The following is a 14155-nucleotide window of genomic DNA, read 5'->3' as shown; positions in this document are numbered from 1 at the left end:
ACAGGTCATTTCAAAACTTTATTGTGTCCTTCCTATTTGATGTAAAGTATGTAAAAATGGTTCAGTAGCTGAAGTATGTTGCACCAAGTGATGGCCAAATAACCTAAACATAGATACATGTCATCTGTATGAGCTGACTGTTGGACTGGAGTCTGTTACAGGCAGTCAGACCACGTGTAGAGACCCTGCAGCATTCAGCTGCTCCACTGTAATGTTTAATTTGGAATTTCCTACCTTACTGTAATGTCAACCCTTTAATGATGTCATATTTCAAAACTTACTTTTAAACTCTGTAAAGTGATCCAACTACTTTTATTCCTCTGTTGTATCCAAGATTTGTACCTTGGTGTTGCCATAAGAGGCAGACATTGTAAAGGCTTTTCACTGTAATCCTAAAATGGAGTCCACATGACAACAAAAGATATTCTGTATTCTAAATACTTACCTGAGTGCTAGGAATAAAGATAGAAGTATTCTCACCTCTGGGGTGGCAGATGTATGATCAGGTTCCACTTGAGACTTGAATACACAATCTAGACAGATACTGTGTGCAGAGATGGAAATGTGTTGCTGGAGAAGCGCAGCAGGTCAGGCAGCATCTAGGGAACAGGAGAATCGACGTTTCGGGCATTAGCCCTTCTTCAGGAAACGTCGATTCTCCTGTTCCCTAGATGCTGCCTGACCTGCTGCGCTTCTCCAGCAACACATTTCCATCTCTGATCTCCAGCATCTGCAGACCTCATTTTCTCTTCAAAGATACTGTGTGCAGTATGGAGTAAGTGCTGCACTGACGGAAGTGTCAGGTAAGTGTTAAAGATTCAGAGAAGTGAATAAGAATGGGAAGTTTTCCTGGCTCCTTATCAAATTCTTCCCACTCACTACAATAAATTTGCTAAGTGTAAATTACCATAGCTATGTAGCAACAGTTAACGTGTCTACAAAAGTGATTTGTTGGTTTCGAAGCACTTTGGGCCATTATGGAGGCATGGAAAGTTTCTATAAATAGAAGCATTTGCTTTCTGAACTCCAATCTAAAGAGAATTGAAGTACATAACTTTTTGAAATTCATCAGAAAAGCAGTCATTGTTCACTATATATAGCCCATGGCATTAACAAGTTTGAGAAATCTAAAAGGAATTCAGCTAATTTCTTGCCCTTTTTGATAAGTGAAGAGCCCCTGCATGTGAGTATTTTGAGTATCATGAGTATTTTGAGCAAACAAACTACAAATCTAATTTTCTAATTATCTGGTGTTTCACCGTTTTAGTGGATGGAAAATGGACATCATGGGTCAGTTGGACAGCATGTAGTGTGTCCTGTGGAGGAGGCACTCGCCAAAGGGCCAGAACATGTTCAGATCCAGTGCCACAATATGGGGGACACTATTGTGAAGGCAGTGATGTACAAATTGACTTCTGTAACAGTGATCCGTGTCCAAGTGAGTATAAAAAGTTGGTTACAAATCTTCATGAAATGCTAACCGGATGGTTTTTCAATTGTTCTGTGCAACCAAAACCAGAATTTCTGAAGTTTTGTTACCACTATGTTATCAGGATGATGAAGGATATTTTGAAGCTGAAGCATTTTGCATGGGAGGAATAACAATCCAATTGGTTTATGTAAAAACTGGGTAGGAATTAGGTTCTGATGGATCGACTTGACTTACTGGTTTAAAATGTAAATTCAAAACTTCAGGTAATTACATAATTGTTATCTATGCAAATTAAAAAGAGCAGAGGGAAGGTTATATGAATGGATGGTGATGTGTCAGGTGGTGGGGGTACGCAGCGGGTGCCTGTTAGAGCAGAAGTACACTTGGGGTCCCAACTCCCAATTTGAGAAGCTCTGTTTTAAATGGTGAAAAGTCCTCATAGCAGCACAGTGGCACACAGTTAGTACTCCAGCCTTGGTAGGTGTGTGGAATTTGCATGTTCTCCCATGTCTGCATGGACTGCCACTAGGTGCTCTAGTTTACTCCCACAAGCCAAAGATATGCAGGTTAGGTCAATTGGCCATACTAATTTGTCCACACTTTTAAAGGGCGTGTAGATTTTTTTTTTATGTTTTTTTTTAATGAATTGATGCAATAATTGGATAATATGCTAAGAAAATAAATTAAAGCACAAATAGGTTGGTGTTATGATTTTATTGATTGGTGGAGCAAGCTTGAGAGACCAAATGACCTACTTTTGCATCTAATTAATATTTGCATATATAAAAGTGTACTTGCCTGACAGCTGTAAAGACCAAGTGAGTGGTTAGCTCATCTGGTAATTGATGAACTCCTTATACATGTATGATGAAGAGCCAGTGATCTTGGATGCTCAACAAGGCATTTGTTTGCTCTATTTGCATATCTATTTGTATATCTCACAAGTTAAAACATAGCTAATAATGCTAAAATTGATTTTTTTAGTCCATGGTAATTGGGGTCCATGGAGCAGTTGGGGAACCTGCAGCCGAACATGCAATGGAGGGCAAATGCGACGATATCGTACCTGTGACAATCCCCACCCAACAAGTGGAGGAAGGGCTTGTGCTGGAGCTGACACTCAGATTCACCGGTGCAGCATTGACATTTGCCCAGGTTAGTTGGTTGATTTTATATTTTGAAGCATTGAGAGACAATGTCATCAGGACTTTCAAGTAACCCTAATTAAACAGCAGACTGATCAACATATGTCTTTGTTAGTTTGCTCGCATGGACCAGGATTCCCAAACAGTAGGCTACATCTCCCAGTAAGATCAAGGGACAAGATTTTGGGGTTGTGACTTCCAAGGTGACAATGGCAGCTGTGGAACCTGGACTGAATCTTGAAAGCTGCAATACTCCTTATAAATGTTGGGTTGGCAGGGAGAGGTTGATATTTCTGTCCGAAGGTATGGCTTAACTGTCTGTCCTTTAACATCCAATTGCACAGCATCCACAAAGGCAGCTTTTCACTTTCTTTAGTGCAAATCAAGTAAGTTTTAAGCCCAAAGACAACCAACCATTACTCTCCTTGCTCAATGACTCTCAGCCGAGCTCAACAACAGTCCTTCCTTTTGAACGTTTCCTCTTCCTGTCTCAGCAATAACTTTCTAATCCTTCAGTTTCTCTCCAACCATCTCAGTCTCCCAGTTTTTGCTATAAAGTCACAAAGCCTGAGGCATTTCAGTTGAGTCATATGGGGAAAAAGTTTGAAAAACACTGGCAGAGACATTCTCAGATACAATTTATAACTGTGAATAAGCAAAAAAACCATTCTAGCGGAACATCTCAAAATTTACATGTCAAAGAAATAAACTAGGAGAGAGTGAGGACTGCAGATGCTGGAGATCAGATTCGAGAGCGTGGTGCTGGAAAAGCGCAGCAGGTCAGACAGCATCTGAGGAGCAGAAGAATCGACATTTCGGGCATAACTTTTGCCCGAAACATCAATTCTCCTGCTCCTCGGATGCTGCCTTTCAGGGCAACTACCTGGACAGGCATTAGTTGAATCACCAAACAAATATAACTGTCATGCAGAGGTAGTGACTCTACTTCTGGGCCAGAAGATCCAGGTTCAAGTCCTATCTGTTCCGGAAGTGTATCATAACATGATTTTAAAGTATGTATGTCAGTCAAATACATCCACGATGAGACAAAATCCCCCAGTAACACAATGAAAAGTGTAGCTATTACTACTATGTACTGACAGCCCATCCCCCACTATGATGGAATCTTATCTTCCTCAGCACAGGATCTAACTGTACATTTCACCTCTAAACAGTGCACTGTTCCCAATATACCAACAATGTTGTAGAGTATTCTTCTGTCGATACCATGCCATGGGTAATATATAGAGACTTAATTATACGTACATATTACTTGTTATAGTGATTTCACTTTTTAATGAAAATGAAAAGAACAAAGAAGAAAAATACATTACCACATCTCCTTTACAGAGTCACTGGAACAAGGGTAAAACTTCACAGTCGGCTACTTATTTCTGCTCTTAAAAAGATTTGTTTAAAAACTTGCTATGAATATAATACTCATTTGAACCATAGATTACAGGTAGTTATGTTTCCATCTGAAGACTTCAAAAGAATTAAATATAGATAAGATATTGCAAACATTGCTGATTTCATTTTCCATTGAAAATAATTGGACATTTAAAATAGACTACCCAAGTTGTGCTACCAAAAGTCAAATATCACTCCTGATGAAGGGCCTTTGCCTGAAACGTCGACCCTCCTATTCCTCGGATGCTGCCTGACCTACTGTGCTTTTCCAGCACCACACTCTCTCAACTCTGATCTTCAGCATCTGCAGTCCTCACTTTCTCCTATCACTTGAGAAGTCAGGATGAATCACGGTGCACTGACAAGGGCACAGCAAGTTCATAGATTTTAAAAAGTATACACTAAAAGAAATAAAGCAACTAATGATTTGAAGTCCTCAGAAATATTAAATATTTCAACATATATTGATTTTAATAAGCATGGATGCAACGAGACTGTTAATAAAGAGCATTTGGAATTTACAAGGGACAAGAGAGGAATATTTGTAAAGTTATAATTCTGCATTTGGAAAAACAATTAGATTTACGTAATACTTAATGAATTAATATGTTATTTAATATGCTATGGTAAAGCTCTAATGTTTTCTCTGAAATAAATAATGCCATTACTAATTTTTCTTATTTAATTGCTTATAACCTTATGTCCAGTGAATGGAAACTGGGGACCTTGGCAAGCCTGGAATGATTGTTCAGTATCTTGTGGAGGTGGTGAAAAGAGGCGACTTCGAATGTGTAACAACCCAGTGCCTTCCAATGGAGGCCGCTCCTGCCCAGGCGATGGCTCTCAGGTGTCCAGGTGTAAAGTCCAACCCTGTCCAGGTTTGACAGTTGTTTTTGCTGAATGCTCGAAGACCCTTTGACATTGAATTTGGCACAATCTTCATAACTCAACAAGAACCAATTTTGAGCAAACCATCACCTGAAATAATATTTTGCAAGATGTTATCTTTATCCCGATACACCAGTTCTTACATTATTATTTTTGTTATCATTAGTACAGGCCTGATGATGCAAATGGCCTCCTTCTGATCTGCAATTTCAGATATAATTAATGAAAAATGATGCATTTAGGTTCATTCTGGTTGAGTAATGAAGATTAATTTAAATGTTGCATCAGTCAATATTGTACAAAATCAATTATTTTCTCTGTGCTTTCCTTTCTATGTTCCATCTGCTGTCTTGAAGACATTAATTCCTTGCTGCATTCCTGATGAAGGGCTTTTGCCCGAAACATCGATTTTCTTGCTCCTTGAATGCTGCCTGATCTGCTGTGCTTTTCCAGCACCACTCTAATCTAGACTCTAGTTCCTTGCTGCAGTCTAGTTTGCAACTCCAGCATTTTTTTAGAAATTCACTTGTGGGACATGAATATTCATGGTTGGCCAGCATTTTTATTGCCCTTCCCTAGTTGCCCTTGAGAAGGTGATGGTGTGCCTTCTTGAACCACTGCAGTCCACATGCTGTGGGTTGACTCTCAATACTATTAGGGAGGGAATTCCATGACTTTGAACCAGTGACAATGATGGAATTGCGAATATATGTCCAAGTCAGAATGGTGGGGTCTTGGAGGAGAAGCCTCAGTAGTGGTGTTCCCATGCATCTGCTGCCCTTGTCCTTCTAATTGGAAGTAGTGCCACCTGAGGATCTTTGGTGAATTTCTGCAATGCATCTTGTAGATAGTACATACTCCTGCTACTGAGTGTTGGTAGTGCAGAGAGTGGATGCTTGGGGATGTGCTGCCAATCAAGTGACTGCTTTGTCCTGGATGGTGTCAAGCTTCCTGAGTGTTCTTAGAGCTGTACCTATCCAGGGAAGTGAGGAGATTCCCATCAAACCGCTGGCTTGTGTCTTGTGGATGATGGACAAGCTTTGGGGAGTTAGGAGGTGAGTTACTTGCTGAAGTATTTCTAGCTTCTGACCTGCTTTTGTAGTCAATGTGTTTATGTGGTGAGTCCATTTGAGTTTCTGGTTGCCCCAACAATGTTGTTAGTGGGAGATTCAGTGATGAGAACACCATTGAATATCAAGGGGTAGTGGCTAGATTGTCTCTTATTGGAATATATCATAACCTGGCATTTGTGTGGTGCAAATGTTACTTGCCATTTATCACCTCTACATTAAGAGACAGGGAGTGAGTGATTATTGAACTGTTGCTGGAGCAGTACATCAGAAACACATGGGTGATATCATGGTGTGAGTTAGAATATGGATGCCAGAATTTTGGATGAATTCCAATTTTCAAAGGATGCAGTGTAAAAGATTAGCCTGGAGACCACTGGAATTGGCAAATTATCGGTAGGCGACAAGGGTTTGTATGAGGGTTTGAACAGCAGGTGTATTGTAGCAGGATCAGAGATTATCATTGTTGTGGTGCGAGTAGACATTTCTGGGTATATAAGGAATATGGGGTTGAAAGCTCAAATAGATGCCACAATTCTGAACCCACCATATAAAATGAAACTAAGTCTGGAACGTCCCTGCTGTTTGAAGCCCGGATGCATATTGGATAAAGTCACTGAATCAATCAGGCAAAACCAAAATTCTACTTCAAATCTTTTTAAAATTAGTCACACAAATTTCATTGAGAACATTCTTTGTATACTAAAAGGCCTTTATAAGTTTGAAACTTTAATTTAAAAGATTGTTTTAGTCAAGGAAAATAATTATGCACTGTATCTAACATTGAATACGTTTCAGCCAAGAAAGTACTTTACATCTTAAGTCTATGAAAGCATATGTCTCTCCTGGAGAACATTGTACTATTTTCTTGTTCTAAATTGGTTTGTGACTTCAAAAGCTGGAATCCAAATTTGTCACTCGTAACAATAAATGGTCTTTTTTGAGACATCATTATATGACCTAGCCTCTGGTCTCAAGTATATCACCCTTCACAATTCAAGTACTTGTGCAAAGATCTTTATGGAGCTCACATTACTTGATCCATTTTGAGTACTCAGTCTCTCAATTCACAAATTTATCATGAATATCAGTACACCACAATCCCTATGCCAGTAAAAGTGCATTATACTCTCAATGCTTATATTTATTGTACTTAATAAAACACACATGTTCCTAAGTGGAGTTTACAGGATTGATAAGGAAAGGATGATTCTTCTTATAGTAGGGACTAGAACTAGGGAAAACAGTGTTAAAATTAAAGGATCACCCATTTAAGATGGAACAAAGATGTTTTTCCTCTGAGGGTTGAGAGTTGTTAGAACTCTTGCACAGATAGTACTGGAGGCAAGATCTTTCAATATTTTAAAACAGGGATAATTATATTCTTCACCAACAAGGAAGTCACATGTTATCAGGAGTAGGTCAGACTGAGGAATTGTGGCCACAATCTAATCAATCATGATCTTATTGAATGAGAAGCAGGGTCAAAGGTCTGAATGGCTAAATCCTCTTAGTTTGTATGTTAGTACCTTTGATCTCCATAATTCATACATACTACCATTGAATCATAATGCCTCAAAGATACATAAAAGTGACATCAGAAAACATCGTGGACCCAGAATAGTATAATGAGCTCCTTTCAATTTATTGTAATTGTTCTAATTTGGCCCACTTAAATTCTATGGGTCCGATCACTTTAAAGCCTTTCAGAAACATTTAATTACTGTCAACACAAATGATAAATATCATCCAGATTACCAGGGCCATGCTAAATGAATTTTTCATATCTCATCATAAGAAGACACCTTTTACTTTGATTCACATACACAATGCATCCCATTCTCCACAGAAACCTATTTTATTTCATTGGGTGCTGATGCCACTAACAGCTCAGGATGTCAAGTTACACTGGCAGTGAGAACTTGTATTGCCACAGAAAAATGACTTTTGGACAGCACTTGTGATTTTGTTCATTATCATAGCCCCAAATAGCAGTTTATAATCTATGCTCTAAATCCTTTTTAAAGTAGCATGAAATGTGCAGTATCTGTGTTTCTTTCCTTCAGGTGGTCCTCAGCACGCCAGAGGAAGTATTATAGGGAATATTAACAATGTGGAATTTGGTGTTGCTTTACTGAATGCTACAGTGTTTGCCAGTCCAGAAACTGGTACTCATATTATACAAGCACAAATCTCAAATGTGCCAAGAAGCATTGGTAAGTGTCTAGTGCCTGATTCGTCAACTCAGTCTATTTTTAATCCACGTGCAAGTGTGGGCTATTTAGTGAGTTTCACTTGAGAATCTGTGATGGAATCTAACACAGCTGACATTCACTTCAACAAAAATGAAATTTCGTCAAAAACAGACAAAAAGACACTTTTGAAATAAAGGAAAATAGAAAATTAAGATTTTCATCAGTAGCCATGAGATTAGCTCACCTTGTTTACATTTTCTTATCCTACTTCATGCAAGTAATCACGTCAATATCCTCATGATCTCAGAGAAAAATTCAATTCTTTAGACACGGCAGCAAGAAACATAGCCTCTTTGTAATTCTCTGGTGAGTCATATTAACTGTATCTTTCATTGATTTGTAAACCAAAGGCTTGCAGTATGCCCCCCAATATTGAATTATCTGGATTTTTTTTTTAGTGAGCTCACCTTTTGGTTGTCAAGTTATATACTGTATACATATTATAAAATTATTGATATGGTTGTTTATAACTTTCAAGCTTGTTCTCTTTGTGTTAAGCATTCCATTGTTTTTTTTAAGGTCCTGCCATGAGGAAGCTTATCTCAATCTTAAATCCTATTTATTGGACAACAGCAAAGGAAATTGGGGAAGCAGTTAATGGATATTCTCTTACAGAAGGCATATTCAAACGGGAAACGCAAGTTGAGTTTGCCACTGGTTAGTTGATAAATGTTATTTTAGATCTTTTTATAGTACATGACAATTGAAGAAGGAGGTTACTCATTTTGAACTTGCTAGTTCACAAACAGAGCTTTATTACAAATGGAAAATATTTTCTGTGAAATACTTGAAGAAACTATTTTACCACCGCCCTTCTCTGGTGTTTCCTCTCAAACATGCTGCATACTTGGTTAATGTATGATATTCGTCTGCCCCTTTGAGCATTGATATAATTAAATGTAAATGTATTGGCGTCACATTTTGAAATCCATTTGAACAAAATACCTATCTTTGCTTTTGTATTACATGAATTTATTAATAATTTTAATTCACATTCATTTAAAATAATAATGAGTTGACACCTTTAAGATGGTTACCTTACTAAGAGAGCTATTGTATTCTAAGCAGCTTGACTTACTTTGTTGTTAAAGTGAAAAATTCTTCTTGGATCAAGTGGCATTGAGTTTGTTGCATTTGCTCGCTATCAAGTATGCGTGTTATATGTGCTGTTTAAATTAAAAATGTAAACCTCATCAATCTTTCAATAATTTTCCCCTAGCTGTTTTCATTGGAAACTGCAAACAGTCAGAAATAGTAAATTAATACAACTAAAAATTTAACGTCCAATGCAATTTTTTGTGCAAAAGTTAACACATTAAATTCCTGCCTCTACCATCTTAAACAGACTAGTTAATCTATTTTGTTTGAAGAGGCCAATGGCTGAACTTAAAAATATTACAGCCAAAGATTGATATCGACATATTACTTTAAAAAATTAAATTCCAGGCATTTAATGTTGCATTTAAGATAAATTAAATTAACTTTAAGACTAATATTCATAATTATCTTACATTGTCCAATAAACATTTAACAATGAGCACTTAATTACTTTCACACAAAAGCTAGGTTCTGATTTGCAGTCCAAACTGTGCTTGTTCTGAGCATTCATTTCAAGAAGGCAGATCAGTTGAACCTTATAGCCTTGAAAGGGCATGTTTCTACATTTCTGTAACAGCAGTTTACTTAGACTGAAATTCCACTGGGTGTGTCTCAGTGAAGGTGGCAAAAGCCCAAGAGAAATGCTGAAAACAGCATGGAACCAGGAGAACACCATGGCACCGGGAGAATACCATGGCAGAGTTTCAGGCCCATAGCATTTCATTATCCTTTATTTCTATCCTTTCAAAGTTGCGCATTCTCTGATCTGCCCAAGTGTTGTCTCTTGTGGGTCCAAATATATATATATAGTGGAGCATAAAGGATCACTTATAAAGTCAAGTTTTGTTCCCATTAATATGAATCTATCATACTTTGCTAATAGGGCAGATTAAATATTTATCCATCATTGTTGTAATGTTTCTGAGAAGCTATTGCAAAAGCTATGGACTCTCAGACTTCAGACAAGATGAATAATCTAATAAATGATAAGTGCAAATAGGACCTAGCTAGGTTTGGAGGGTCCTCCCAGTCTTAAGACCCTCAGGTTGGAAGTCATTGTCCTGGTAGATGTGAACCTCTTAAGGTAAGATCAATTGGTTATTAAGTTTTGATAATCACTAGAGTGGCTGTTAACTTAGATTTTAAAATGTAGCTGTTGTACTGAATTAATTATAATAACATTAAAAATGACAATAAACAATACTTTCTATGAAAATTTGAGCAAAATCTCCTTGCCAAATGTATCCAGAATATTTTACATATTTATGTCCTGTAATCTCTTAGCACTGAATTCAATGCCACACAGTGGAACATTGATAACAGCATGGGCTGCATGAGTGAGAATTCTTTTTGGTTTGGTCGCTGTGGTTTCTAGGAGAGATACTACGAATGACGCACATTGCTAGAGGCCTGGACTCAGATGGGGCACTATTACTGGACATTGTGGTGAATGGATATGTGCTGCAACTACCCTCATCTGTAAACCTTAATGTTAAGGTACTATAGGAAATGTACTCTGATTCACAATAACCAAGAAATAATGCATATTTAGGGTGAGCTGCATGCAAATTTACACCCAAATTTAAGATGCTCTTAAAGATATTGAGGTCTATCGTGCACGTATACTTTATGCTGCATGTCCCAATTTTAGGAAGTCAAAAGTCTGAATGGAATCAAAACTTAATTTCACACTGTTCAGATAGTAAGTGCTAATTGAGATCCAAGAAATAGCATGCTATCTGTGATTAATGGATTCTGCATGTTCAGTTCCTATAAGATCTGAATGCATGCATATCACCTCTGCTGCTTTAAATACAGCTGTAATCTCTGGTGATCTATATATGTATTACATAGAAAAAAGTCAATTACATACTATTCCTCCCCTAACCTCATATTATCACTTCCTAATATTTAAATATTCTAACATTAACTTTGATTTTTTTTCTGGAATGGAACAACTCATAAGGTACTTTCTAGGTTTGTTGCTCTTAGATTAGTTTTAACATATTTACTCAAAGTTACTGGAAGTGTGAGCTGGTAATGGCATGGCAATTGGTGGACTCAGGTGAGCAACTGCACAAAATGTGAAGTTCCTTGACCAAATAAATGATCGAGGAAAGAACCGAGGAAGTAGAAAATGAATTTAAAACTGGTAAATTCAGTGTCAAGTCAGGTGCACAAACAGCTATAGAGAGAAAGAAAGATTAAATTAGGAGAGGGGGCAAATAAAGAGATGGAAAGGAAAAAGAAGAATTTTTTTGGTTACAATTTAACTTTTTTTGATCTCCAAAATACTTCAAATATTGACATTATGTTCTTAATTTTTTTTTATTTTGTGCCAATAAGGTCGATTGTCCATCATGAACAATTGTCACTTTACTGCAAGGTACTAAGACTACTCGACTTAACTTTTGGACTTAGGTTTAATGAGCAATTAATGTGTAAATGCATCAACTTTATGTAAATAAAGAAAGTTAATGGTCAGTGATATATTTACTCAATGGTGGAATGCACAAGTTAATCATCTGCAGCAATTCACAATTCACAGGATGTTCCTTCACATGTTCTTCCTGAATTTAAACACTAATGATGGCTTATAGCATTCATATTCTGTCATTTTTTTCAATAACATCTAAGCCACAATGTAGCATATCACTGATAGTAAGGTCAATTAATAACTTGGTCACCCATCACCACCCATTATGAAAATCATTGCTGTTTTTATGCAACAAAAATATGAAACATATTAATTGGATGTAATTTTATGATGTGTTCAGGACTACACTGAGGACTACATTCAGATTGGACCAGGTCAGATTTATGCCCATTCTACCCGAATGTTTACAGTAGATGATGCCAGTGTACCATACTCTTGGAATCATACCATTACTTATGGACATAATCGAGGACGAATGCCATTCTTAGTAGAGACACTCCATGCTACAGCCATTGCAGCAGAGTACAGCCCATTGGAAGAAATTTTAGAGTACAAGATTCATGCAATCATCACAAAAGGTAAGGAAAAAAAATCTAATTCTTTCTCACTTTAAATTAAGTAAGAAATTTGTTGCCATTTTAAGAGCTGAGGCTTATACTCAATGCTATATATAAAACAATACTGATCAGTTAATAGTAATCAAAGTTTCTAAGTTCAGAGTAGCCTAGTGTCCCGGTGCTTCAGAAATCATTTATTATCTTAAGTTATAATGCACTTCTATCCAAACTCAAGACCAAGGCTCCTTCTGGAGTACCTTCGAGACCCACAACCTTTATCACCCAACAAGATACATGGGATCATCACCACCTGCCAATCCCCTGTTAAGTCATACACCATCCTTACTGTTGCTTGATAAAAATCATGGAACTCCCTCCCTAACAGTATTTCCGGATGAGGTTGAAGAAGGTTGCTCTCAATATCTTCATCAAGCTGAATTTGGAATGGGTGATAAATGCTGGCTTTGTCAGTAATCCCCAAATCCTATATATAAAAGAAAATAGTCACATATATAATGTAGCCATTTGTGATTCTTGCACTAAAGCAAAATACTATAGATGGTAGAAACCTGAAATAAAACAGAAAATATTGGAAATAATCAGCAGCTCTGGCAGCATTTGTGGAGAGGAACTGTTAATGTTTAAGGTTTGTGAGTACATGATTTTTGATTCGCCTCCAAAGCTACAACTTTTGTACAAATCTGTTAACACCTGAAAGGGTTAACTAATATAATGAGATCAGCTTTGCTCACCCGGATATAAAGAACTGTTCCTGGGAGAAACTGGCCTGTTGTTGTCCTAAGTTGCAAGACCGATTCTAACACTATGTCCAATGAAACGTCTTCACTTCACAAAGCTGACAGACTGGATGATTATTTACAGCATTTTCTGGTTTTCTTTTACTTATATACTATTTATTCAGAATTATCATCATAAAACGTTCTCTTGCATCTCTGTGCCAAAATGTGTTAGGTTGGTTAAAGTGACATTTTTAGCAAGAAGAAAGTTTTTTGTTTTATACAGGTGACCGGAGTAACCAGTGTCCGAATGGTTTTGTTTTGGACTCAGTTGGACCCTATTGTTCAGGTGAGCAGAGTACCGTGATTCAAAACTAAGCTTTGTTCTGATATAATGATTGAGGAAACCCTGTCTAAAATCTTGTATAATTCCCTACAGATGAAGACGAGTGTGCTATCCGGAACCCTTGCTCACATATATGCCACAATGCAATGGGAACGTATTATTGTTCGTGCCCCAAAGGTCTCACCATATCTGCTGATGGAAGAACCTGCCAAGGTGCTCCAGTTTTCTATGGAATAAAATTTAAATCAACATCCAGTAGTGGACAGAAGTTTATTTCAAAACAAACTTTTCTGAAAATTTCTGGGCAAAATTATTTGAATAAATTAAGATCTCACAGGAAATATGAAATCAAATGATTCTTAAATATACTTTTAATAATCCAAGTAGACTAATTTATTTTGGTTTTGTTTAAAGTTAATGTTTAATGATCTACAAGATTATAATCCCAAATTTCTGACCTACATTGACCATTATACTGTACCAATTAAATTACTCTTAATTTAAGGGTATAGGCTGGATCCTCATTTGTACTGGCAACATAAATTAATTGCAAAGAATCACCATATTTGCACAGAAAGGGCTTCTGCCACAATAAATTCTTAAACTGAACTTCCCTTCCTTTGTGAAAAAGAAGTCTGTTGGCTCCTCTTTTCACATTTGTCACACAAAAATGGAGGCAGAGGACAAGTCTTGGGTCATCAGAAGATTTTCTCTCAATTCCCAAAATCACGGGGCTTGCAAAAGCAAAGATAAAAGGAGGTGATAAACCCTAAAGTTGAT

At 37.1% G+C, this 14155-nt stretch overlaps 1 protein-coding gene across 1 annotated transcript in view; it reads left to right on the top strand.

Moving 5' to 3' along the window:
- hmcn1 (hemicentin 1) overlaps positions 1-14155 on the top strand; it is a 599829-nt gene that overhangs the window by 551601 nt on the left and 34073 nt on the right. The window contains exons 91-99 of the mRNA XM_043699541.1: positions 1268-1438; positions 2417-2587; positions 4695-4865; positions 8012-8161; positions 8720-8857; positions 10674-10795; positions 12076-12313; positions 13316-13378; positions 13469-13588. Coding sequence (XP_043555476.1) covers positions 1268-1438; positions 2417-2587; positions 4695-4865; positions 8012-8161; positions 8720-8857; positions 10674-10795; positions 12076-12313; positions 13316-13378; positions 13469-13588 — 1344 coding nt within the window. The remainder of the gene's footprint in view (positions 1-1267; positions 1439-2416; positions 2588-4694; positions 4866-8011; positions 8162-8719; positions 8858-10673; positions 10796-12075; positions 12314-13315; positions 13379-13468; positions 13589-14155) is intronic.

This window comes from Chiloscyllium plagiosum, chromosome 11 (genome assembly GCF_004010195.1).
Source record: "Chiloscyllium plagiosum isolate BGI_BamShark_2017 chromosome 11, ASM401019v2, whole genome shotgun sequence".
Classification (NCBI taxonomy): Eukaryota; Metazoa; Chordata; class Chondrichthyes; order Orectolobiformes; family Hemiscylliidae; genus Chiloscyllium; species Chiloscyllium plagiosum.
Note: the sequence above shows the minus strand (reverse complement) of the source record. Positions and strands in the feature narration are given on the sequence as shown.